The sequence below is a fragment of the Syngnathus scovelli genome, chromosome 12 (assembly GCF_024217435.2).
Source record: "Syngnathus scovelli strain Florida chromosome 12, RoL_Ssco_1.2, whole genome shotgun sequence".
Classification (NCBI taxonomy): Eukaryota; Metazoa; Chordata; class Actinopteri; order Syngnathiformes; family Syngnathidae; genus Syngnathus; species Syngnathus scovelli.
Genome location: NC_090858.1, coordinates 673,318 through 694,597, shown reverse-complemented (window position 1 = coordinate 694,597; position 21,280 = coordinate 673,318). Strand labels below are relative to the sequence as shown.

The 21,280-nt window shown below is 43.3% G+C and overlaps 3 protein-coding genes across 10 annotated transcripts; 2 read left to right on the top strand and 1 right to left on the bottom strand.

Moving 5' to 3' along the window:
* Positions 1–1,305: 1,305 nt before the first annotated feature.
* Positions 1,306–11,702, top strand: blnk (B cell linker). 7 transcript variants are annotated; one of them, XM_049735808.2, is made up of 24 exons: positions 1,307–1,457; positions 1,750–1,812; positions 2,838–2,959; positions 5,789–5,835; positions 6,153–6,254; positions 6,660–6,725; positions 7,674–7,720; positions 8,099–8,142; positions 8,237–8,351; positions 8,732–8,823; positions 8,932–9,004; positions 9,184–9,209; positions 9,289–9,320; positions 9,418–9,445; positions 9,558–9,636; positions 9,813–9,837; positions 9,927–9,951; positions 10,042–10,072; positions 10,186–10,264; positions 10,343–10,371; positions 10,463–10,497; positions 10,569–10,652; positions 10,721–10,876; positions 11,359–11,702. In XM_049735808.2, the coding sequence occupies exons 1-24, from the start codon at positions 1,454–1,456 to the stop codon at positions 11,527–11,529; spliced, it is 1,575 nt and encodes a 524-aa protein (XP_049591765.1). In that variant the 5' UTR covers positions 1,307–1,453; the 3' UTR covers positions 11,530–11,702. The 7 variants fall into 7 exon arrangements, with proteins under 7 accessions (XP_049591769.1, XP_049591765.1, XP_049591768.1 ...); XM_049735811.2 differs by lacking the exon at positions 2,838–2,959 and having other exon boundaries at positions 1,308–1,457; XM_049735810.2 differs by lacking the exon at positions 2,838–2,959 and having other exon boundaries at positions 1,310–1,462.
* Positions 11,561–16,936, bottom strand: LOC125978450 (uncharacterized). 2 transcript variants are annotated; one of them, XM_049735807.2, is made up of 4 exons: positions 16,785–16,936; positions 13,484–15,478; positions 13,400–13,453; positions 11,561–13,322 (listed from the first exon to the last, which is right to left on the bottom strand). In XM_049735807.2, the coding sequence occupies exons 2-4, from the start codon at positions 15,462–15,464 to the stop codon at positions 12,703–12,705; spliced, it is 2,655 nt and encodes an 884-aa protein (XP_049591764.1). In that variant the 5' UTR covers positions 15,465–15,478; positions 16,785–16,936; the 3' UTR covers positions 11,561–12,702. The 2 variants fall into 2 exon arrangements, with proteins under 2 accessions (XP_049591764.1, XP_049591763.1); XM_049735806.2 differs by having other exon boundaries at positions 13,400–15,478.
* An 81-nt stretch (positions 16,937–17,017) lies between these two features.
* Positions 17,018–20,636, top strand: ccnj (cyclin J). The gene is made up of 6 exons (XM_049735815.2): positions 17,018–18,150; positions 18,343–18,435; positions 18,672–18,882; positions 18,946–19,245; positions 19,422–19,581; positions 19,697–20,636. The coding sequence occupies exons 2-6, from the start codon at positions 18,367–18,369 to the stop codon at positions 19,986–19,988; spliced, it is 1,032 nt and encodes a 343-aa protein (XP_049591772.1). The 5' UTR covers positions 17,018–18,150; positions 18,343–18,366; the 3' UTR covers positions 19,989–20,636.
* Positions 20,637–21,280: the final 644 nt, after the last annotated feature.

Here is a 21,280-nt window from a genome sequence, read left to right as displayed (position 1 = left end):
GATTGTCTATAGATTTTCTCGAATGTTTAAGCCGCTCGTCTCAACCTAGTAGGCTAATTATTCAAACAATGATGTAACAATCGCTATAGGAGAGGAAATTTGTGATAGTGCCAACTCCTAGTATATAATGTCAAGAAAACAATGACAGTCTAAATCTAATTTGAATTTTCATTAGCTGAGATACTTTTAAGAAGGGTTCATTTTTTTCACACAAAGCCTGCAATCAGTGCATTACGAGTGCATGCACAAAGGCTAAAAATGAAGACAATAGTTTGTGTTGTGTGCACTTCCCTCCCTGATTTGCATTCACTCTATTAGGTGAATGAGTAACAGTCGCATAGTTGTTTTCATTCGAGTGATTTCAATTGATGTTATTTAACGCAACGGCGAGCAGATACATGCAATCATCTCCCACTCTGTTGCATTTAATAACACTAACACGCTCCTATAGAGGAGTGTCTGCAGTATGGATAAACAAAGTCGGACATTTCAGGGAATCTTCGCAGAGAAGAATGGGAATGGAAATTGCAAGCGGAACAGCAAGGGACAAGTGCCTGTCCATCCATTCATTGCTTTTCTATAACCTTGTCAGGCTCACGGCTAAACGAAGGCCTTACCAAACTCTTGAATCTTGAATCCAACCTAGCCTAACCCATCTGAATTCAAGCAAGAACACCATGGACTGATTGTCATACTAACAACTATTCCTAGCTAAGGGCAATTTAGAGTCTTCAATTAAGCCTAGAAGCATGTTTGGGGAATGTGCGTGGAAGTGGGAGTATCTGGAGGGGGCTTGGCTGGTGCCCCCAGGATGCCTGGGGCCCGTAGAAAAAGTCAAACATAAAATCAACAATCAAATACAATTTGGTCCTTCTGGATTGACACTACATTGTTGGAGTCATAAAAGTCATAAAATTTGTATGCTTTTTTTGAAGCCACAGATTTCAGTTCTGACGACGACGATAGGACACATCTGGAATTGGATATCCTCGCATCAATCAGGCAACCACAGACCAGCATTCGGACTTAAAACTCAAGTAGGAGAATCTAGGTCAAGTAAAAGGTATGATATTTGATCATTCTATTATTTACGCTTCCATTTCTCACTTGTAAGGACTTGGAATACAGAAAGACTCATTGCTTCCAAGCTTAGATGCGTTGCTTGAATCTCAGTCCCTCCATGTTTTTGACCATAAATGGCTGCATTCGTTCAAGATGTGGGAGCCTAATAATGAAGTGACCTCCCACTGCGCACTTCTCTGTGCTGAAGCCAAAAGCTGGAGCTGCAGGATGTGACAGGTCAGCCCATTACTGTACTTCCAGGGGCACGCACGCACACACACACTCGCGCGCGTCAAGTCGGAGTCGGAGTGTCCCTGCTGTGACTGGAATGAACCTGCCTGCATCCTGAGAGCCTTGCGAGGGGTGGGACCAGCGCCAAGTGGCCTCATTTATGGGTAAGGTGAGTGATAAGAACAACAATCGGAAGGTATGTGCTGATGGATACCAACAAGGCACATCGACCTACTTCCTTTTTAAATCAGGCTCTCTTTATGACTTCAAAAAGAAGGCGTCCTTTAGAGAGGTCGTTTGCTTTGTCAAACAAAATATCAACATTCAGAAGAATATTCAGCAGTTTACTATTCGACCGTCTGTGCTTTCATGTGAACTTTCTTCATTTCGGAAATCTCAAATTGTCAAAGTGTTGTACAAATTGAATCTACTATTCTGTCCGTTTCTTTCCACTAGAACAATATGCAAGACTGCGCTGTGACTGTCAACAAACTGAGAATAAGTGGACAGAGGCTCCTGGTGAGTACGAGGACTGCCGCTCCCATTTGGGTTCTTATTTGTTCTCAACTTGAATATAACAGATCCATTATTTGTTCACGTTTTAATCTTCTGAGGGTCGTATCTGGCTTGCGGCCGTGCAGTTTGTCATTCTAATTACTAGCAAATGGACAAATCCTTGCAAGCAATAGGATTACATAGAAAGAGGCTGTCAAAAATGATTAACAGGCAATTTGGTAGGCTGTATACATTCAGCACAGCATTTGGCACTTTTCTTTTCAGAACTACATACAGTATTTCAATTTAAATGCACTGCAAATACGGCCTTTGTGCTATATGCAAAATGAAATGTATAAAACGGTTCCGTTGAATCATTTCTCCTTTTTGAATGTAATCAGTGGACATTATTGTTCACTTCTGCTTCCACTTTCCTACAAAAAAGTAATGAGTCTACTTTGTTTCGGCTGAGCACAATCATCGGCGCAGCCCCGAGTTCATTTGAGCATTTCGCAGTGCCGTCCGTAATATTCGAAATCCAGTGGTAAAATGAGATGTGAGGGACCCAACCTGCAAATGTTTTGAGATATGCAGCTGTCGCAATTTTAACAACAACAAAAACACATTGCATTTGCTCAAGTACAAAAATGTATAGTGAGAAAGCTGACCAGAATGATTTTCCAAATACTAAATATCAGAATTGAATAGAATGTCATTTCTAGCAAATACTCTATTCATATATTTGCTATTGTCGCTACTCGTCCCCGGTTGCTTTAGTATGTCTGTTACCATGGTTTCTGTTGGCGTCGCCCCTCCCCTCCCCTCCTCTCCCCTCCCCTCCCCTCCCCTCCTGTGTTGCCTCACAATCAATGTAATCAGTCACCTGCCTCTTGTTACCTGTAGTGTATTTAAGTCCTGTCTGCCCTTCACTCCACTTCCTGTCGGATTGTTGGTGTCCTCTGTGTCTAGTCTCTCGTCTCGTCTATCGTCGTCGTCGTTCTTGTCTTTATCTTGTCTTTATCTTGTCTTTATCTTGTCTTTTTGTTCAGTTCTTCTCATCCCTAGTCGAGCTTCTTACAGTCTGTCTTTTGAGTTCTCCAAGAAACCAAGCTGGTCCGAGCTGCATTTGGTCGCCCAGCTCCATTCCTTCCATGACAGCAATAGAAAAATGGTGACAATAACTTACCACTAACCCCTTTAGCAATTTGAAATGCATTTTGTTTCATAATTCAACATTTGTCTTGCTGGTTTGTGCATGCAAAAAGAAACAAGCCGTTGTTAGTGCAGCCATCAGTTTGCTGTGCTGGAATGTCCACGCGTTCATTTTCTTAGGCGCTTGTCCTTATTAGGGTCACAGCTGTATCCCGGGCAATTTGACGAGAGGCAGGCCAGCTAGCGCACGGATGGCTCACCAGCCAATCGCAGAGAACATGGACCATCCAGTCTCAATAGAGCAATTGAGAGCTTTCAGTATACTAATATATTTTGGGAATATCAACGTGGAGGAAGAGCAATAGCCAAGATTCAAAGGCAGACCTCAGAATTGTGACACAGACATGCAAAGTGTTAGTTCCTGCTGGAATAACATTCCGGTCCAAACAAAACACAGCATTAAACTTTATACGCATCTCATCAAATATTTAATGGACTGATGCTTTTATTATCACCGACATTCTTCAGCTAGAAATGAATATCCCATGGTCTAGATTGTGTTATTACAAGTTGTTAAACTAAGCTTGTAAACAGGATTATTAGTACATTCAAATCATTAGCGAGGTGTAGTCATCATGTGATGCTGAGGCTGATAACGCAGCCATCCTGTTAGTGGCTTTCCCCTGCTCTAATAACTTTAGAAGTCATTAACATGAGGCGATTGGAAATTTACCTCTGCCAGGCAGGCAGGCAGGCAGGCAGGCAGCGTGTGAGCGCTTTTGTTGTGATTGCCATTAGTTGGATTGCCAATTGCCAGTTTAAGCTGTTTTGTTAGTCAGCAGCCTCACCAATAACTGCACGAGAGCTTTCCAATTGGATTATTAACATCACTAAGCGCAATTGTTAAGATCTGAGAGAGCCTTCTCAAAATGACATGTTCTACACTTGCTTCACTATTTTCACTGCGTACTGGTACTCGTTGTATCGCTTCCTCATTTTGACGCATGTACAGTGCGCTAGAGGCCGTATTTATGTTGTCTGTCACATGAGCCAGAAAAATGCATTTTCATGGGTTCATGATTAAATGCTGTTAAAACTAAGAGATTAGGGAAACTTGTTTTTAATCAACATAAGCCATCGGCGCAGTTCCCAAATTATAACTAGCTCACAAGACTGGAGGAAATAGGAATTGGTTAAAGGTTAGCGGAGATGACCGGGGTTTCATGATATTTTCATTGTATTATATAAAAGAGAAGTCCCATTTGAAAGATCTGCTGAGGGATTCCAGGACATCATTCTAACAGCTGGTGAGTTATTAAGATTTGAAAGTGGCTCCGCACAAAGGCTTCCAATGTGCAGTACAAAGGAGAGAGAGAGAGAGAGAGAGAGAGAGAGAGAGACGGGGACCGCAGCTCGCAGCTCGCAGCTCGCAGCTCGCAGAGAACTTGTGTCTCATTTGAACACGCACAGACACTCCTATAAATAATTCAACATTGGGACGGTGCCTAAGTATCCACTGGGGTGGATTATTTGATATTTTATTCTGTGTCAGAAGGCTAAATCTGATTTATACAGACACCTTTTTCCCCACTGTCAGACGCATGATGATGAAGTGTGAGGTCAAGGTTCATTTTCTCTGAAGGAGGTAAAGCTTTTCATATTAAACAATGTCACTCTCTGATTTGCAAATAATTAAATCATAAGAGTGTACTTTAAAGGGCATTGACTGCGCCCTTATTTTTGGCTGCCTTCTCTTACCTGGAGCTACGTATGTACCTCCATTCAAACAAAGGTCATGTAAGGGGCCTCCCAGGAATGATTTTGACAATTGTAGTTTTTCTTACTGCTCATCACTGCTCTTAGTTTGGATGAAACAACTAGGAATAAGTGGAGCACATCAATATCTTACTTTTTGATTGTGTTATTTTATTGTCACAGAGGGCACATTTGAAACAAAGCCCAATGAAGAGCAAGAGAGTTGGAGCAAAGAATGACCTGGAGCAATGAATTATGAATGAAGAAGGGAATCCATAATTTAGTTGGTATTGTTGCATATTTTATGCTAATCATTTTCCTTTCATTTATGATTGCCTTGTGGTCATTTTTTAAAAAAAATTTATTTAATGTTGATGGTAGCACGCGGCACCTTGGTGTGCTGGTGCTTCGCGTGTCTGCCTCAGTTGAAAAGATTCCAGTCTCCCTATGCACCTTTCCGTGTGTCGTTTGCATTTCTCGAGGTGCTCTGGCCACCTTTCGTGTGATGAGTGTACATTTCTCACACGTACCTAGGTCGATGGTTGTTTGTCTACACGGTTGACGACGGAGCGCAAAAGTCAGCTGGATTAGCTCCGTCTCAGCCGTGACCCTGACTAGGAAAACAATAGAAAATGAATCAAAGGATGCATAGTAATGTGGTACTTTAAATGAAGCCTGCTAAGTTTCATGGGTCTGCAAACATCATGTGACAACAGCGTCATTGTTTTTCCAGATGATTTGCTTTGCATGTCTTGTCCTTAAATGATTCCTAAATCTTGCATAACTTGATATGAGGTTTTCAAATATAAAAGACACGTAGCACAAGTAAGTCAGGGGCACCTTCTCCTACAATGCTGCTCACTGATGTCGTTATCACGCTGCAAGTGCTGCCTAATCAAATGTGAAAATAAAAGGAGAAGCACCTCTAAATGTTGGATTAAGGAGCAAGTTACAAGGAAAGCAGACACGTCCACAAAAATGCTGAAGTAAAATACTGCCATCCACTGTTTGGAAATAGTCTGACAAGTGCAATAGCGTCTTTACAGTCGAAAAATAGTTGTTACTTAACAAGCGATCTCTGTCATTTCAACAGAACATGTCAGATGGCATCAAGAGCAAGTTCAGCTTGCTCCATCAACCGTAAGTAACAACGTCCACTCAAAACATTAGTGAATCCATGTTGATGAATTACAAAAAGTTTCCAAGCAAAATGACATCTCAGTTTGCACCATAAAATACTTCCTCATATCTCTTCCAGTTGGGTGTGTGGAAGCAATTTTAAATGGATTATCCTATTGGCATTTGAACTGGAAATGTTTTTTGACAATTTATGCATTATTATAAATAAATTATAGATATTTTTTTCACAATTATTATCATTCTTATACTATCAATTGAAGAGTGAGTGTAAAGACTACAACGTCCTTACGTTACCTCTGCACATGTGTTCATTGCAGTCGGACAAAAATAAGTCAAGAAGGAAGTAGCAAGAACAACCTCGACCACCAACACAAGATGGTCCCAGCACATGCACCTGCACCTGCTGATATCAGCAAGAGGTTTGTTGAAAACTCTGCTTACCCAAATCAACATTTGTAGCTATGGGAGTGACAAGGAGTAGAAAAGAGAAGTGATACTATTTTTTTAGCCAACTATACTGAATTTAAACCTCTTGGGGATGAAGGCGTGACTTAATTACACGACCAGGACAGTACTTATGACATAAACCAAGGAGCCTTCTAAAGACAACATGGATATTTTGAGCAAACTCGCAGATTCTGCCACAGCCAAGATTCGGTAAGCCCCATGAATGTTTCTCACCGTGTTAGCAATGTCGTGACTTTTATTTGGACAATGCAAAAACGACTTATAACTCCACCTTGGCTTTTGTAGAAAAGGTCATCACCTCATTCCTGTTTGCAACGCAGGTTTTCAGTGAGCAATAAAGTTGATATGTTTTCTAGGCAGCTTCAAAAGATTGCTCAGGACATCCAGAAGAATGATGCTTGCTACCTGAATAAATTTAGAAGGTACATTTCATCTTTTCATATTTGTTTACATACGGTCATGGTCAAAGTGAACCATCTTGATATCAGGCAAAAATAAAGACAATAAATGTCATTCTCTAAAAATGGATGAAATGACCTTCAACTCGTGAAAACGAAAAGAATTCATGTGATTCGTTTGTGCAACCATGTTGATGTACACTGAAGCTAGTCCAGGCTAAATTTGAAAAACTCCTGAGAAGTGTCTGTGTCGCAGCCACATTTGCAGCGATTCACAAGGGTACATGCCATGCACCTGTATGTCTTTGAAGGAGCAAGGGGGATCTCAAAACAGTTTCACAGTTATTTCCACAGGAAAGACTATGAAGCCAAAAATATCTCAAACAGGTGCTTTCTGTCTGTCTCACTTTTTCTGAAATAAATTCCCCTATTTCATCTGTCAGCCCCTTCTGCTTTCTTTTCTGTGGAACTGCAACCCCTGCCTGCCTGCCCGCCTGCCCGCCTGCCCGCCTGCCCGCCTGCCCGCCTGCGTGGCTGCCTGCCTGCCTGCCTGCCTGCCTGCCTGCCTGCCTGCCTGCCTGCCTGCCTGCCTGCCTGCCTGCCTGCCTGCCTGCCTGCCTGCCTGCCCGCCTGCCCGCCTGCCCGCCTGCCTGCCTGCCTGCCTGCCTGCCTGCCTGCCTGCCTGCCTGCCTGCCTGCCTGCCTGCCTGCCTGCCTGCCTGCCTGCCTGCCTGCCTGCCTGCCTGCCTGCCTACCTGCCTGCTTACCTGCCTGCTTACCTGCCTGCTTACCTGCCTCAAATATTCGTTTTATCACGCTCGTCAAGTGAGTTGAGTCAGAAGGTAAACAGCGTCACGGGACATTGCTACAGGGAGTGACCAAAAGGATGAGGGTCTGCGTGTGCCCCACACCATGACCACACATACGCATGAATGAATAACTCTCTTTATGTTGTCTTTCCATGTGGCGGCAGATTGAAAAGCAAACCGGTTCCAGAGGTACCTGTGAGAGACTACAGAGGTAAGATCTCACTGGAATGATTGGGATGAAGACCATCCACTCAGAAATAGAAAAGGCAAACCGTGGCACAGCAGGGCCACGCCACTTTACATGTTATTAAAAAAAATCAATTCATCGTGCAAACCTTTCTTTTCTCGTGTTGGGGTTAAGGCCAATGACCAATAAGTTGGACTGATCATGTCTGTCTCAACTAATCTCAGCTAAGGCTTTCCTTTGTGGTGTTTGCATGTTCTCAGCTTTTCTGGGCTTTAGTCCAGCTCCTATGGTTTCCTCAAATGAATTATCCCAACAACATGCATATAAAATGAATAGACAAATCTAAATGGACTATACTGTCATGTGTCTATTTTCCTCAAATTACAATATGGTGATTTGCAGATGAAAACATAGTGGGTCCAGAAGACCTTTCTGGATCAGAATATGTAAGTCTGAAAATAAAAAAAGATATATACACATATATGGCAGCTCCACAGCTCTCTCCAACGCGGCACACTTTTCGATTCACGTTGTCCCCAGGATAATACCATGTATGACGATCTACAAGAACCTGATACCAACTATGAGCCGCCTCCCAGCCAAAAAGTCTTTACCAGAACATCTTCTTCATCCTTCCTACAAGAGGACTATCTTAGTCAGTGTGCCAATCCATCCAATCCATCCAATCCATCCAGTCCATCCAGTCCATCCATGCATCCATCCATCCATCCAATCCATCCAATCCATCCATCCATCCATCCATCCATCCATCCATCCATCCATCCATCCATCCATCCATCCATCCATCCATCCATCCATCCATCCATCCATCCATCCATCCATCCATCCATCCATCCATCCATCCATCCATCCATCTACGCTATGTTTAATTTTCTGTTACTTTTTGATGACTCTAGTACAGCAAGTTGTATCAGGTGCTTTGTGTGGGCTTTTGATATAGAAAGAGTGACAAAGCTCAGGGGGATTGAGCAAATGGCATTATGCAAATGCTGACGCTTTGCTTCTCCATTCCAGACAGCTGCCATAATAGGCCAAAGTGTGAAGGCAAAAAGGCCTTCAAACAGGGTCAAGGATCACAACAACCCACGCAGATGGACAATACTGATGTAAGATGAAGTTCAAGACACAAGCCTTCTGCTTGTTGATTCAAGCTATCTGGTTGATACGTCCCACTGAGTGTACACAACAATTGATTTTCCTTTTGGGCTCCACAGGAAGACTACATCAGTCCAGATGACAGTAACGAGGAAGACAATTATGTGGAACCTGCAGACGACCCTGCTGCTGGTAAGCTACACTTCACAATATAGTAAGTCGAAGAATAAATGTGAAACAAATGCTCCCATCTGTTGAGGGCTACTTGGAAAAAGAACTATTCTAAAGAGAAATGCTTTTTTATATCTCAAATTTGGCATCCATAGCTGACAGACCATACATTGAACTCAAACTTGGCATTATTTTTCCAGATTTTTATGAAGTTCCAGACCAAGAGGTGGGCTTTTGCATTTCATTGTGCATGTGTGAGACCAACTACAATTTGTCCCTTAAATGCATTCATGGGATCTTTGCAGGATAATATGGTGGGCTATGTTTCAGCAAACAGGTCAACCTTCTATTTTTACCCATCACTTGATTTAAAACAATACATCACTTCAAATGGAAGGCTGACATAAGTTTCATTCTGCTGACCTTGTTTTCAGAGTCAAAATAAGGAGATTCCCTTCTGCTGTAAGTGTTCACAGATGAGCAAGAACCTCTAAAAATAGTACTGTATACATTGTGTTGCATTGGAAGCTGATTGTGTGCGTCTGCGTGTGTGCATGTGCGTGAGATCATCCAGGCACAGCAGGACGAAGGTGACTCGTCCTATGAATTGTGGGATCACGAATACAGTGGGTATCAAAGGAAAGATATGAAAGGTATTTATTGATCTGAGTCCTATGCATACAGTAAAGACATTTAGCATGTTGTGCCACTTAAAGGATAAGCAGTGTCACAACAACAACAACAACAACAATAAGTGGAAAGCACTGTAAAGCAAGCAAGGTTCTCATCTTATTGTGCTTTTCTTTTATGACCATTGATCAATCTGCAGAGCCACCCAGAACTTTCCCAAGAGGGTAAGGCTCATACGACTTAGTACCTACGTACCTTTGCATGACATTATAATGGCGGTCTAATGATGGAGCCTTGTTTTTAATGTGATCAGGTCATCAAACTCTCCCTTAAGGCTGGTACGTTCAATCGATCAATCAATCAATCAATCAATATGCTGCATTGCTTTGTGAGCCTTCCTGAAAGTACGTGCATCGTTCTTATTTCAGACACAAGATGGAAAGCAAAGAGACTTTGAGCGTGAGTATTAGTATTTGCAATAAGCAGACATGTCGCTTTATGGCATAAATGACAAGCCGTATAGAAACTGAACGACTGGATAAGAGTTTGGTCTTCTGTGTGGACTATTACAGACCGAACGCTACCGATGAGTCACCGTGCTCGTAAAGCACAGCTTCCGAAATCCCTTGCCCCGGACACCAAACCACCCAAGTAAGGCACAGGCTGTGTTTTGAGTGCAAACCCCAGTTAGCGAAATGACTCGTGTATTACTTCATTCACATCTTGCAGGACACCTCTTCCAAATATGACTTTCCTCAGTAAGTAGCATTCGGATTTTGTTGGAATGCGCTCAAGAAAAGCAGATATTGCCTTTGTTTCATTGGCTCTTTTTCCTTTTTGTACCAACAGAACCAACTGACAACGATTCACTTGACCAAGACAAGGTTATCTATCCTCGAAGAGCAGAACGTGCAGAAGGCTAAAGTGGAATTCAAACGATCTTCTATCATTCCAGGATGCCGAGGTCAAGGAGAAGCCCTGGTTTGCTGGAGACTGTGACCGCAAGACGGCAGAAAAGCTGTTGTTTCGTGCAAACAAAGTGAGACTCTTTTCAAATGGTATTCTATAATTCTCATTTGCATGACCCCCTGTTGGGTTCTGCTTCAGGACGGGGCCTTCATGGTGAGGAAAAGTTCCAGACAGGACGCCAACCAGCCCTACACATTGGTGGTGTATTATAAAGGCAGAGTGTACAACATCCCCATCCGTTTCACACACACAAGGCAGCAATACGCCCTGGGGATGGAGAAGCAAGGAGAAGAGGTACACTCTACATTTTGGAAATGATTACGGCGGATGGTGGCGGCATTTGAATAAGCCAGCCTACCACCTGTGGCCGCCGCCACCACCACCACCAATCTCTTGCCAAGGCTTCACTTGGCGCTTTATATTGTAAATGGTCTCCTCCCTTTCCGTTGTGGGCTGGTTAAAATCAGGAAAATAATGACAATACTACCGCATTGGCCCTAAAAGATGCCAGTACAACAGATGGCCAGTCAAGCCCTGAGAGGCGGAACTGTCCAAAAAAAAAAAAAAGAAGAAAAATCAAGAGTTCATGAGCCTTGTAATTGGCTGACGACCAGTCTAGGTTGAATAGCACCTAATCTTCGATCCCAATCAGGACAAGCGGCATTGAATGGAGGAGATCAAGTCTAACCTTTGGGAAAGATGTATGCAATGCATGTGATGATCATGCACTTGGCTAGAAAAGGTCTTAGCGCTCAGGAGTTGTTTTCCCCTTTCAGTATTTCCGCAGTGTCTCTCACATCATCGAGAACCACCAGAAGATCCCGTTGGTGTTGATAGACAGCAAGAGCAACAGCAAGGATACGGCCAAGCTGCGTTTCCCTGTGACACAAGCAAGCACATGGGGCCATCAGTGGCCTGCTTCAGATGCATTCTCCCCTTGTCTGTAATGCGCATGAAATGAAATGAGCAGACTCGGAGGACTTTCAACATGTTTATTGAGATGCTTTGCAATGCTCACGCATTGTTCAAATTAAGACAGTGTAGCTCTGGCAGAGGCAGGACTTTTTTTTAGACAGCAATTTACATGTTTTTCTTTAAATAAAGCAAAAGGAATACATAACTCTGTCTCTTAAATTATGCCAGGAACACACAATTGGAACTTATTCTCTAATCAACAAATAATGCTCATGTATAACAAACCCAATGAAGGCACTTGATGGAAAATATCTTATTCTTACAGTACCACGAGCTCCACTATGTACAAAAAGAAACCTCATCTGAAGTGAAGGTTTGCTATTTTCAGTGAGTCAGAGTGGGATGGTCCTGGAATGAAAAACACACACACACACACACATAGTTCCTGTGCTGTCAATACTGAGATCACATGTCTGCTTTTGGAAATCTTTTGCCACAGGAGAACACCGATTGAGATTGTCTGCTTGCGGTGAGGTAAGAGAAATCAAAATCCTCCTTTAATAGTGCAAGTAAAAAAAAAGAAGAATATAGATTATCATTTCAAGTCAAGCAAAAATAAACTACACTGAAAAACAATACAATCAGTCTATGTCAGATTTAAAAAAAAAAAAAAAAACTAGTCTTATTCGCTGACATCATAAAACACAACTTTGGGTATAAAAATGTAGCACAATAAGGAATATCTGTGCATGAAAATATATCTGTCACAGAAAAGATGAGATTTGAACCATATTTGAAATTTACAGACCATTTACAAGAATTATTTCATGGGCCCAAAGTTTATAAATACATGTTGACTAAAACAGCTTATTGTTTTTTTGTCTTCTTCTCCTTCTTCAGTTTTTGGTAGATTTGACGAACTAACATCCATCCCATTTGAAAACCATAAATATGTTACATCCTACTCAGACTGTGGCAATACAGTGTTTTGTCAAATGTGACAGTGTATTTAAATAAAGCATTTGTGTAGACAACCACAAAGGCTACTTTGTAAGAACCAAACGAAGCCCTTCATGAAGGTGCTAGTCAAAGATTCCGCTAGCTAATGTTACCCTGAGCTTGTGCAATCATATTTCATTAAGACTTGTAATTAAGGTGATTGTCACACGATTGCAGTCTTCCGTATTGTTTCTTTTCCAGTGTATTCAAACATTTTCACAGTTTGGCTTTTTCCAGTCCATCAGGTGCCTCTTACGGTGGAGCATCCACACTTCCCGCTCGCCAAAGACTCTGCCGCAAAACCAGCAAGTGAATTTCTCCGCCGTCTTCCTTTTGGGCGAAAGCCCACCGACCACCTGGTATTTTTTCCTGCTCAGTCTGCGCAGCCGAAGCTTCAAAACAAACCTTTCCTTGACTGAGTTCTCCCCACGCCGCAGCGGTCGGCTCTCGGCGTCCAGATAACGCTTTGTCCCGTCGTCGGTCAGGGCTGAGAGCGCGTGGAGAGTCCTTTGCGACAGGACCACCTTGTGCACGTCTCCTCTGTAACGGCTGACCACGTTCATGATCCTGGCCACCTCTGGGATGTCTGCGTCCGGGTGATTGAGTACCACAACGGGCTGGTCCCTCACCGGACGCCTTATGGGCTGCGAGGGATTCATGGCTATCAACTTCAGGGTTCTTTGCAGGCTTTTGGGAGCAGGCTGCCAGTGGCCTACAAAAGCTGGCCAGGAATCATCCAATGGGTTGAAGTCTGAAGGCAGCACAACACAGTGGTCAGTGTGTTCCGTAGATGCTGCAGGCTTAGCTCCTCCTGAGTTGATCACATCTGTCAAATGAAAGTTGACACTCATCTACAAATATACGTATGTGCAGCAATGTCAAGCCAATCATTTGCAGTCTTACCATGTGATGTGGTAGCAGGTTGGGAAAGCGGGGGCCACTTGCTGTGGCTGCTGCTGCTGCTGTGGCTGCTGCCGCTGCCGCTGCCGCCGCTTCGAGTGGCTCCATCAACAGCCAACTCTGGGAACGCACCGGAGAAGGGCAACCGGGAGTTCTCGGGGCACACTTTGACCGCAGTCTTTGACGGGACGCTTTTGTCAACAAGTGTGGAAAAGTTGTTTGGGCATTGATTTGCGTCGTGGCGTTCTCGTTCAGATGGCAGTGGCAAGTCTTCAAACACTGCGGGCTGGTCTATGAGTGCATTTCTGGGCTCAGATGGCTTTGCAGAGCAATGTGGAGGATGTTCAGCCTTTGCTGGTGCACGTGCTGATGCAATGGCTTCTCCCGGGTCAGGCTGATCACTGACACAGACCTGGAATGCCGAGTCAGGATTTGCGAGCTCCTCCACCCGAAGACCGTTTCTTTCAAGTAAAGGGTTTTGTGACACCCACTGCTTCTCCTTGACGGGATTTTTCTTTAACACGATCTTTAGGGCGAATTCGGAGGTTGCTTTCTTTGCCTTTTTGGATCTGGACTTTCTTTTCCGTCTCCTCCTCAGAGTTGGATTTTTCACTTTGTCTTTAGATGTAGCCTTCCGTTCTTGGCTCTCGTTTGTGACCTTGGGCTGAGCAGAAATATTGATTCCATCCAAAGTGAGTTGAGCATCTTCAGGCCTTATGACTTTCGCCCCGTTATTCAAGTTAGTCTCCTGGTTCTCTCCATTTTCGAGAATCCGGACACACCCAGCCGGTTCATTGCGGGTGGAACCGAACGGATGTTTACTTAGTTTCGTTTCATTCTCGAGGCAACGTAAGTCGTCGTTGAAAATGACTTGACCTCCCTTGTGGCCAACGTCAAAATGATCCTCAGCGGCAGGGCTCTCAGGGGTCACGCTTTCTTTTTCCGTCTTCGGTCTCTTAGCATAGGTAGCAGCACCGTTCTGAGCCAACGTTATCTTGTTTTGGACCGTGAGGACGGCCAGATCCTCGGACTTCGGCACCACGCCGTTGTTGGACTTGGGATGGACGTTGATGTCTTGAGGGACGTTAGACAGAACAGACTTGAGAGCCTTGGTCCATTTCTGGTCACCCATTCCCCCCGCCACAGATTTCATGAGAAACTGCTGGGTCGTCTCTAATGTCGTTTGGGGATCCGATAAATGACAGTATTTCTCCAGGAAGTCTGGACCTGGTAGAGAAAGGCAGTCCTCTGTCAACCAGCACATGTCCCTCACTGTGCTCCTGGTTAACCTCGGCTTCATTTGACTGTTGTTTGATTTCCTTGCCATGGACCGGATTTCCTTCTTTTTCTGACAACTATGGTTTGCATTGATGTGCTTTGCAAGCACCCACTTGTGTGATGTTTCATAGGCGCATCGGGGACAAGATAAAGTTTGGTTTGCTGTTATGGAAGCAATCTCATTTGCTCTTTGGAGGCCGAGATGATGTACACACAAATGCTCTAAAAAGACAGTCACGTCGCCAGTGGAGAACCTCTGACACTTTTCGCATGAATAGTTGCCATTTTGGCAGTGGCGCAGTGTGAGGTGCGCACTCAGTTCAGACCATGTGCGTTTCACGTCGTCGTTACAAATGCTGCAACTAGAAAACGTGTCCTTGTGGTTCAACAGATGGACTACAAGGTAGGAGAAGTCGTGTGCCGCAAAAGGACACAAATGACAAGAAAAAACAGGTGAGCTCCCTCGGTGCTTTTCCTCAAAGTGGCTCATCAAGTCTTTGGGAACATATTCCAGATTGTCCTTACATTGACTGCATGTAAACTTGAGTGCATCTATAGGCCTACTGTGGTTTGTCCAGCGGTCACTTTGTTGTGCCTCCAGGTGGGACTTCTTCAACGAAGGCCACTCTGTGCTTTGCTCGCGTTCCTCTGGTAGCTTTGGTCCATTTTTAGCTTCACGTTGCATCGTTGGGAGCTGAGCTTCACGTTTCCTTCGCCGGAGCCGTTTGTGCCAAACTCTATGCTTCTTATTTGTGCCAGGGGGAACTTTGCAAATATCCACCAAATCCATGGTCTTTCAGGTTTCTGGGAGAAAAAAAAAAAAAAGAGTACAAGTCATCAACAAGGCATAGCCACTTTAAATTAAGACGGCACCAACAAAAAATTAATAAGGCAAGCACTTTGAATATACTGTATTATTCCAAATACACACAGTATCTTGTCAAATAAAATTTAGTCAGTCGACTCTAAATTGGTTTATATTTGTCTGAAACTGTGCCCAATAGAAATAATGAGATTAGAACCAATCAGTTGTGATGAATGAATTGATAATTGATGGGAAAATAGAAAGCATACTCAGAGATGATCTGATCTTTATAGTTACATATTTTGATGGGTTTAAGCATTCTATCTTCTTTGTTATCATGTAGAACGCAGTCAACACTTGTGGAGAGCATTCACTCAATTCTGTTGATAACATGTGGCAGTTGTGCTTTAATGTCAAGTCATTCATCAAAATGAAACACAAACAAGCAAAAAATGTGCACTCTAAATGATACAACTTGTATCATTTTAAATGTTCATTTTTATTTGCATTGATCATGTTGAATGTTCTGTTGTTTAGACTCGAGTTCAAATACGTGTTGGTGGGTGACTATACATAATACTTGTCTGGAGTGGCGAGTACCCCCCACCCCCCCTCCCCAAATTCCACCACATATGCGCCCCCGGTCTTTGCAAAAAAGAAGCACTTCTATTATTGCTGCATATCCACCTGTTGCTGGCTACAGTTCAACTTGTTCTTTGTGGAATCCGAACATTTCCCTCAACGGGAACAACACGGTGTTTGGTGTTGGGCCACTCTTGCAATACAGTAGGTCCATCTCTGCTTGATACACTCGGGAGTAGTTGCATTAAAATGACGAAGTGATTGTTTGTGTTATGAAGTTTGCAAAAACACCAATATATTAAGCCAAAGAGTCTGCAAAGTGATTATATCACCGCAGCCATGTCGGTAAGTTGGGCGGCCATTGTACTCTAAGTTAACCACAACAAAGTGACGAGACTGTAAGCAACAGACGCTGCAGGGAATTGGGAAGTGACGATTTGAAAGCAACCGAGCGAACGACTTGTCACTACATTCACTTGCCAGGAAAACATCATGCGGTTGTTTGCGAACGGCGAAAATGAAGTGGCGTTTTGGTTATTTAAGAATAACGTGACGCACCAAGCGCTTGCACAGTGCAATCGTTTGTAGAATAAAACGCGTAGCGACAAAAGTTACGATAGTTGCACATTTTAGCGTGACGTCGCGATAACAATGGCATCCAAACTTGTAGGTTGCACACGTCAAAATGAAAACAGTTGTTGGTGCGATTGTCTCGGTTGTTACCTTTTCTTTTGTCGAGAGCTTGACAGCTCAGCGAGTGGCAGCCATGATGGTTTCATCATCCGGGGATTACAGTCGCTGAGCCCACTTAGCCTTTAGCCTTTAGCCTGTCCTGTCCTGTCCTGTCCTGTCCCGTCCTGCCCTGCCCTGCCCTGTGCTGTCTCGGACCTCCTGCTGCCTCTGTCGACAGACAGCCCGACTAGACGGACGGACCTCATGTGGAGGAGAGAAGCGAATTAACTTGCAAATTGCTCTTTTAATCCTCGATGACCATTCACTCCTATGTCTTATTTTACACAAAAAATAATCAACTTGTGACTGGCTGGCATTTTTTTAAAATCTTTGTTGCAGATATCTTTTTTTTTAAATTGTAAATTTATTGACATTTGTGTTTTAATAAAGCAAAATGTGACTTTGGCTTGAGAGTAAGAATATTCTGCAGCGCAGACCTCCACTATGGAGAAACACCTTTTTCCTGTGGGTGGCAGTAACGCACTGTTTTCACGATTATTATAAGTACAGTATGACTGTAAAAACGTCTTTAGTCTTCTTAATTTTGGACAACTTTTCATCAAATATCTTTTTTAAACTTCAAAGAACATTTTTATTTCATTCCAATTACATGTGCAGCACCGTTAGCGTAATGTTGCCGGTTCAAATCCAGGCTCCAGCCTTGATGTGAGGTGTTTGCATGTTCTTCCAGTGGTTATCTGACTTTGATTGTGATTTGATTTGATTTGATTTGATTTGATTTGATTTGATTTGATTTGATTTTGTGGACTTCAGCTTGCAGTGGCATTGCTTGATGTGAAGGGCTGTCAATTTGATACACACTTGCGCAATGAGTAATTTGCACAAATGATTGACTTTTAATTATTTGATTATATGCATCTAAGTGGTGGCATGGTGGACAACAGAATACTATCCATTTGTTAAATATGTCTATTTCCATTTAATTGGCTGAGTGCTGTTGCTGTTCCCCATTGTGCTGCTTTCATGGCCAATTAGAAATGCGTAAAATGAGACAGTGACCGCTTACTAGAAAATCAACTGTAGCGATCAAAACCCTCATGTTTGAATGTTGTAAACATTATGTAGTCTAACGTGAATTCTCATCAACTGTATACAAATATAGTCCCTACTTGGGACCTTCATTGTGGCCTATTTCATTTTGTAACTGAAGGGGACTCACCTAGATTATGTAACTTCCGTTGACACTGAAGGCCACAGCCGTGTTTGCTGGGTTTGTGTCAAGGGATGAAGCTTCACTGACTGATTGCTTGCGCGGTGCAAAAGCATGTTCTACGAGTCTACATTGGACTTTATTTCAGCTGAACGGGCCGCTATATTCCATTGATGTGCTCTCTGGGTGAGTATTGGCTTTTCCAAACTCTCTATATGCAACAAATTAACGAACTAGATAGAAGTCTATGCAACCGGTGCAACTGCCTGCATGCGTGGCACAAAAATCAGCTGCTTCTATATAGCACGGATGTATTTGAACTTTCTGGACAGACTAATTGACGCTCGCTAGAAGGTAATTGACGGTTTGTTTTTTCAGTTGTTTCAAAAGCCCCTGTGTTAAATGGAGCTAGAGGACCAGTGGTGGCAAGGACAACTGGCTAAAGATATTCACCAGGCGCTGCGAAACAATGTGAGTGACAGTGAGTGAGTGAGTGAGTGAGTGAGCGAGTTTCCAGGCTGGGATTTGGCGTGGCCCGCGGGCTGTTCAGTCATACATTTTTAAAACCCCGTTTGTGACTAACGCATGTGACTCTGAATTTTCATCAGCTTGTGGTTTGTGCATTCACAAGCTATGTTGAGTCTGCATAGTATAGTGAAAGAATGAAGCTGCAGTGGCATTCTCAAAGGCAAAATGTCTTCATTCAGGAGCTCAACCTGCCCTCCTTTAAAGGCCAGTCCCCTCAGCTCAACTTGAGGCGATACTTTGCAGACCTCATAGCCATCATCAGCAACCACTTCCGGCTGTGTCCACCAGCGAGACACCTTGCTGTCTACCTGCTGGACCTCTTCATGGACCGCTACGATGTCACCACTCAGCAGCTTCACATGGTCTCGCTCTCGTGTCTTCTTTTGGCAAGTAAGTGCGCAAAGGGTCTTTCATGTCTCACTGCGTCGTAATGCTCTGCTTTCCTTTCTGCAGGTAAATTTGAGGAAAGGGAGGACAAGGTTCCAAAATTGGAGACACTGAATAGTCTGGGGTGCATGCGCTCCATGAACGTAGTTATGACCAAGCAGGCTCTTCTCCACATGGAGCTGTTCCTGCTGGAATCCTTCCAGTGGAACCTGTACCTCCCCACAGCAGCTCATTTCATCGAATACTACCTTTCTATCGCAGTTCACGAGGGAGACCTACACGATGGCTTGCCTATGACCTGTTTAGAGAAAACAAAACTCTACATGGCCAAGTATGTCGATTACTTCCTGGAAGTCTCCCTGCAAGGTAATGGTACACATGTGAACTAATTGCTGAAGAACTTCTCAAAGTTTTTATTAAGACACCTGGGAGCTGTTTTAAATTGGGGGGGGGGGTCATAACATCTCCAACTTGAACAACAATGACATGCCGCTTGTATGTGTCCATTTTGTTAAGTGTCTTTTCTATTGTTCTTTGCCCAGATCACGTGTTTTTATGTTTTGAACCCTCTCTGGTGGCCGCCGCATGCGTGGCTGCCTCACGCCTCATCCTGCACGTATCGCCTACTTGGGCACCCCGATTGCAGCGACTCACAGGCTATACATTGGAGAACCTGGTCCCATGTACCGAGAAACTCCTCATGTGTGTATTTGAATGCTCTGACAATGAATTCTAAAAATTCTCCTCGCGAAAAAGGACTGTTGTAAAGTTAGAAGAATTTTGTCAACTGATTTTTCACTGTCCTCTTTTTGTTTAGTGCACATGACAGTGATGTGAAAGAGGCCAACAAGCACAAGTACCAGCAACCGGGCCAACAGCTACAGCAGCAAGTTCAGACGGTCTACCACAGTTCGAGCCAGGCAGCCACTGTGGCCCAGTACTTGCACCGGCCCGGCACGCAGTATCCCCAGCAAGTCGCACAGTCGGCTCTCGTCCCAAACCACAGACCTAGCGCATATCTGGCCCACACCGCCACCCTGCAGGTCTCCAACGGCCCCGTCGCAGGGCAGTACTCGGGCCATCACTGCCTCATTGGCTCCCAAGTCTAACCTTACTAAAAGGGCTTACTTACCAAGCCGGCAGTTGTGCTACGTGCTATCGCAGGTGATGATGTTCTTTTGGGATTTAGAGCTTGAGAAGAAATTCAACGACTATTAAAAGTCCGCAAAATGAGAAAGAATGCTTTTAATTTGAGAGGACTTGATGAGGTAGATAGACGCAGCATGTTGGACCGCAAGGTTTGAGCTATGTGCACTATGTATGCTCTGTAGTCATTTTCTGTGGAGAGCCAGTGTCAGGATTTTTGTTCAATTGAGTACCGCTAGTGACTTTGCATTGCTTATCCTCACTAGGGTTGTATTAGTATAATTTTGCATCAGGCCAAAATTCGATTTAATTAAAACAAAGTATCTTTGAGGTATTGATCAAAGTGCATTATAGTGGTGCTGTTAATGACTCCTAAATTGAGGGAAGAACAGCACAGGGTTTGGGACCGTTTGTGGGCAATGAATATTTTGTGAGCGCAATTGTATTTTTTTTCTGTACCCGTATAGATTTTTTGTTTACGTATTTGTGAACTGTTGAAAGAATCAGTTCATATGCAGAGACAGTGTTGCTCTTCTGTAGACAGATTATTACAGTCAGTGATGTGCACGAATGCGCATTTTAAATAAAATACAAATCTCTGTTGAACTCAATTTGCTTTCTGAAACAGCATGTTTGTGTTCATTTGATTTCATCCCAAATTTTTATTGACATTGGCGGCATTTGCCTAAAACAGAGTCTATATAGTGTTTTATTTCATTTAAAATATTTCAGGTTTCTTTCACAATTAGGAAATAGACAAAAATAAACCTCAGATAAGGATAAACAAATCAAATAAACATTTTATGCACACAAACAGGATATTTTTCAGCCCACAAGGGGCTTTTTTCTTGTCGATAGGGAAAGTGTTCAGCACCATGGTCAGCTCTATGTATTATCAAGCCCCCCCCCCACACACACACACACACGCACACGCCCAGACACGCTACCTTCCTATTTAATTGTACATATAACTTGTTAAACATAAAATCAAATATAGAGAACATGCGGTGACAGTACGACAATCGTGATTATGAAAAACGATAGCGTTGTAAAAGCAAAACTTTGTCAAAATATGATTCATACGTACGTTATTACGGGATTTTGTGCAAACACACAAAGTGATGTATTGGCTACATGTCGTATTTTAAAAGATCGCCTATACCCACGCGAAATAAAATAATGCACGCAGCAAAGGTTAAAAAAAGAAAAGCGTCCGTTCGCGTTTTTTCTTTTTTTCTTTATTCGTATTCCCTTT

Bases quoted from the DNA above. Each gene is read 5' to 3' on its own strand.
- blnk (XM_049735808.2), top strand. The intron at 6,726-7,673 runs GTACATTTCATC...ATGTGGCGGCAG, and splicing joins TACCTGAATAAATTTAGAAG to ATTGAAAAGCAAACCGGTTC. The intron at 9,446-9,557 runs GTAAGTGTTCAC...GAGATCATCCAG, and splicing joins TAAGGAGATTCCCTTCTGCT to GCACAGCAGGACGAAGGTGA.
- LOC125978450 (XM_049735806.2), bottom strand. From the start codon at position 15,464: ATGGATTTGGTGGATATTTGCAAAGTTCCCCCTGGCACAAATAAGAAG. The intron at 13,323-13,399 runs GTAAGACTGCAA...TTCATTTGACAG, and splicing joins ACCTGCTACCACATCACATG to ATGTGATCAACTCAGGAGGA.
- ccnj (XM_049735815.2), top strand. From the start codon at position 18,367: ATGGAGCTAGAGGACCAGTGGTGGCAAGGACAACTGGCTAAAGATATT. The intron at 18,436-18,671 runs GTGAGTGACAGT...GTCTTCATTCAG, and splicing joins ACCAGGCGCTGCGAAACAAT to GAGCTCAACCTGCCCTCCTT. The intron at 18,883-18,945 runs GTAAGTGCGCAA...TCCTTTCTGCAG, and splicing joins CTCGTGTCTTCTTTTGGCAA to GTAAATTTGAGGAAAGGGAG.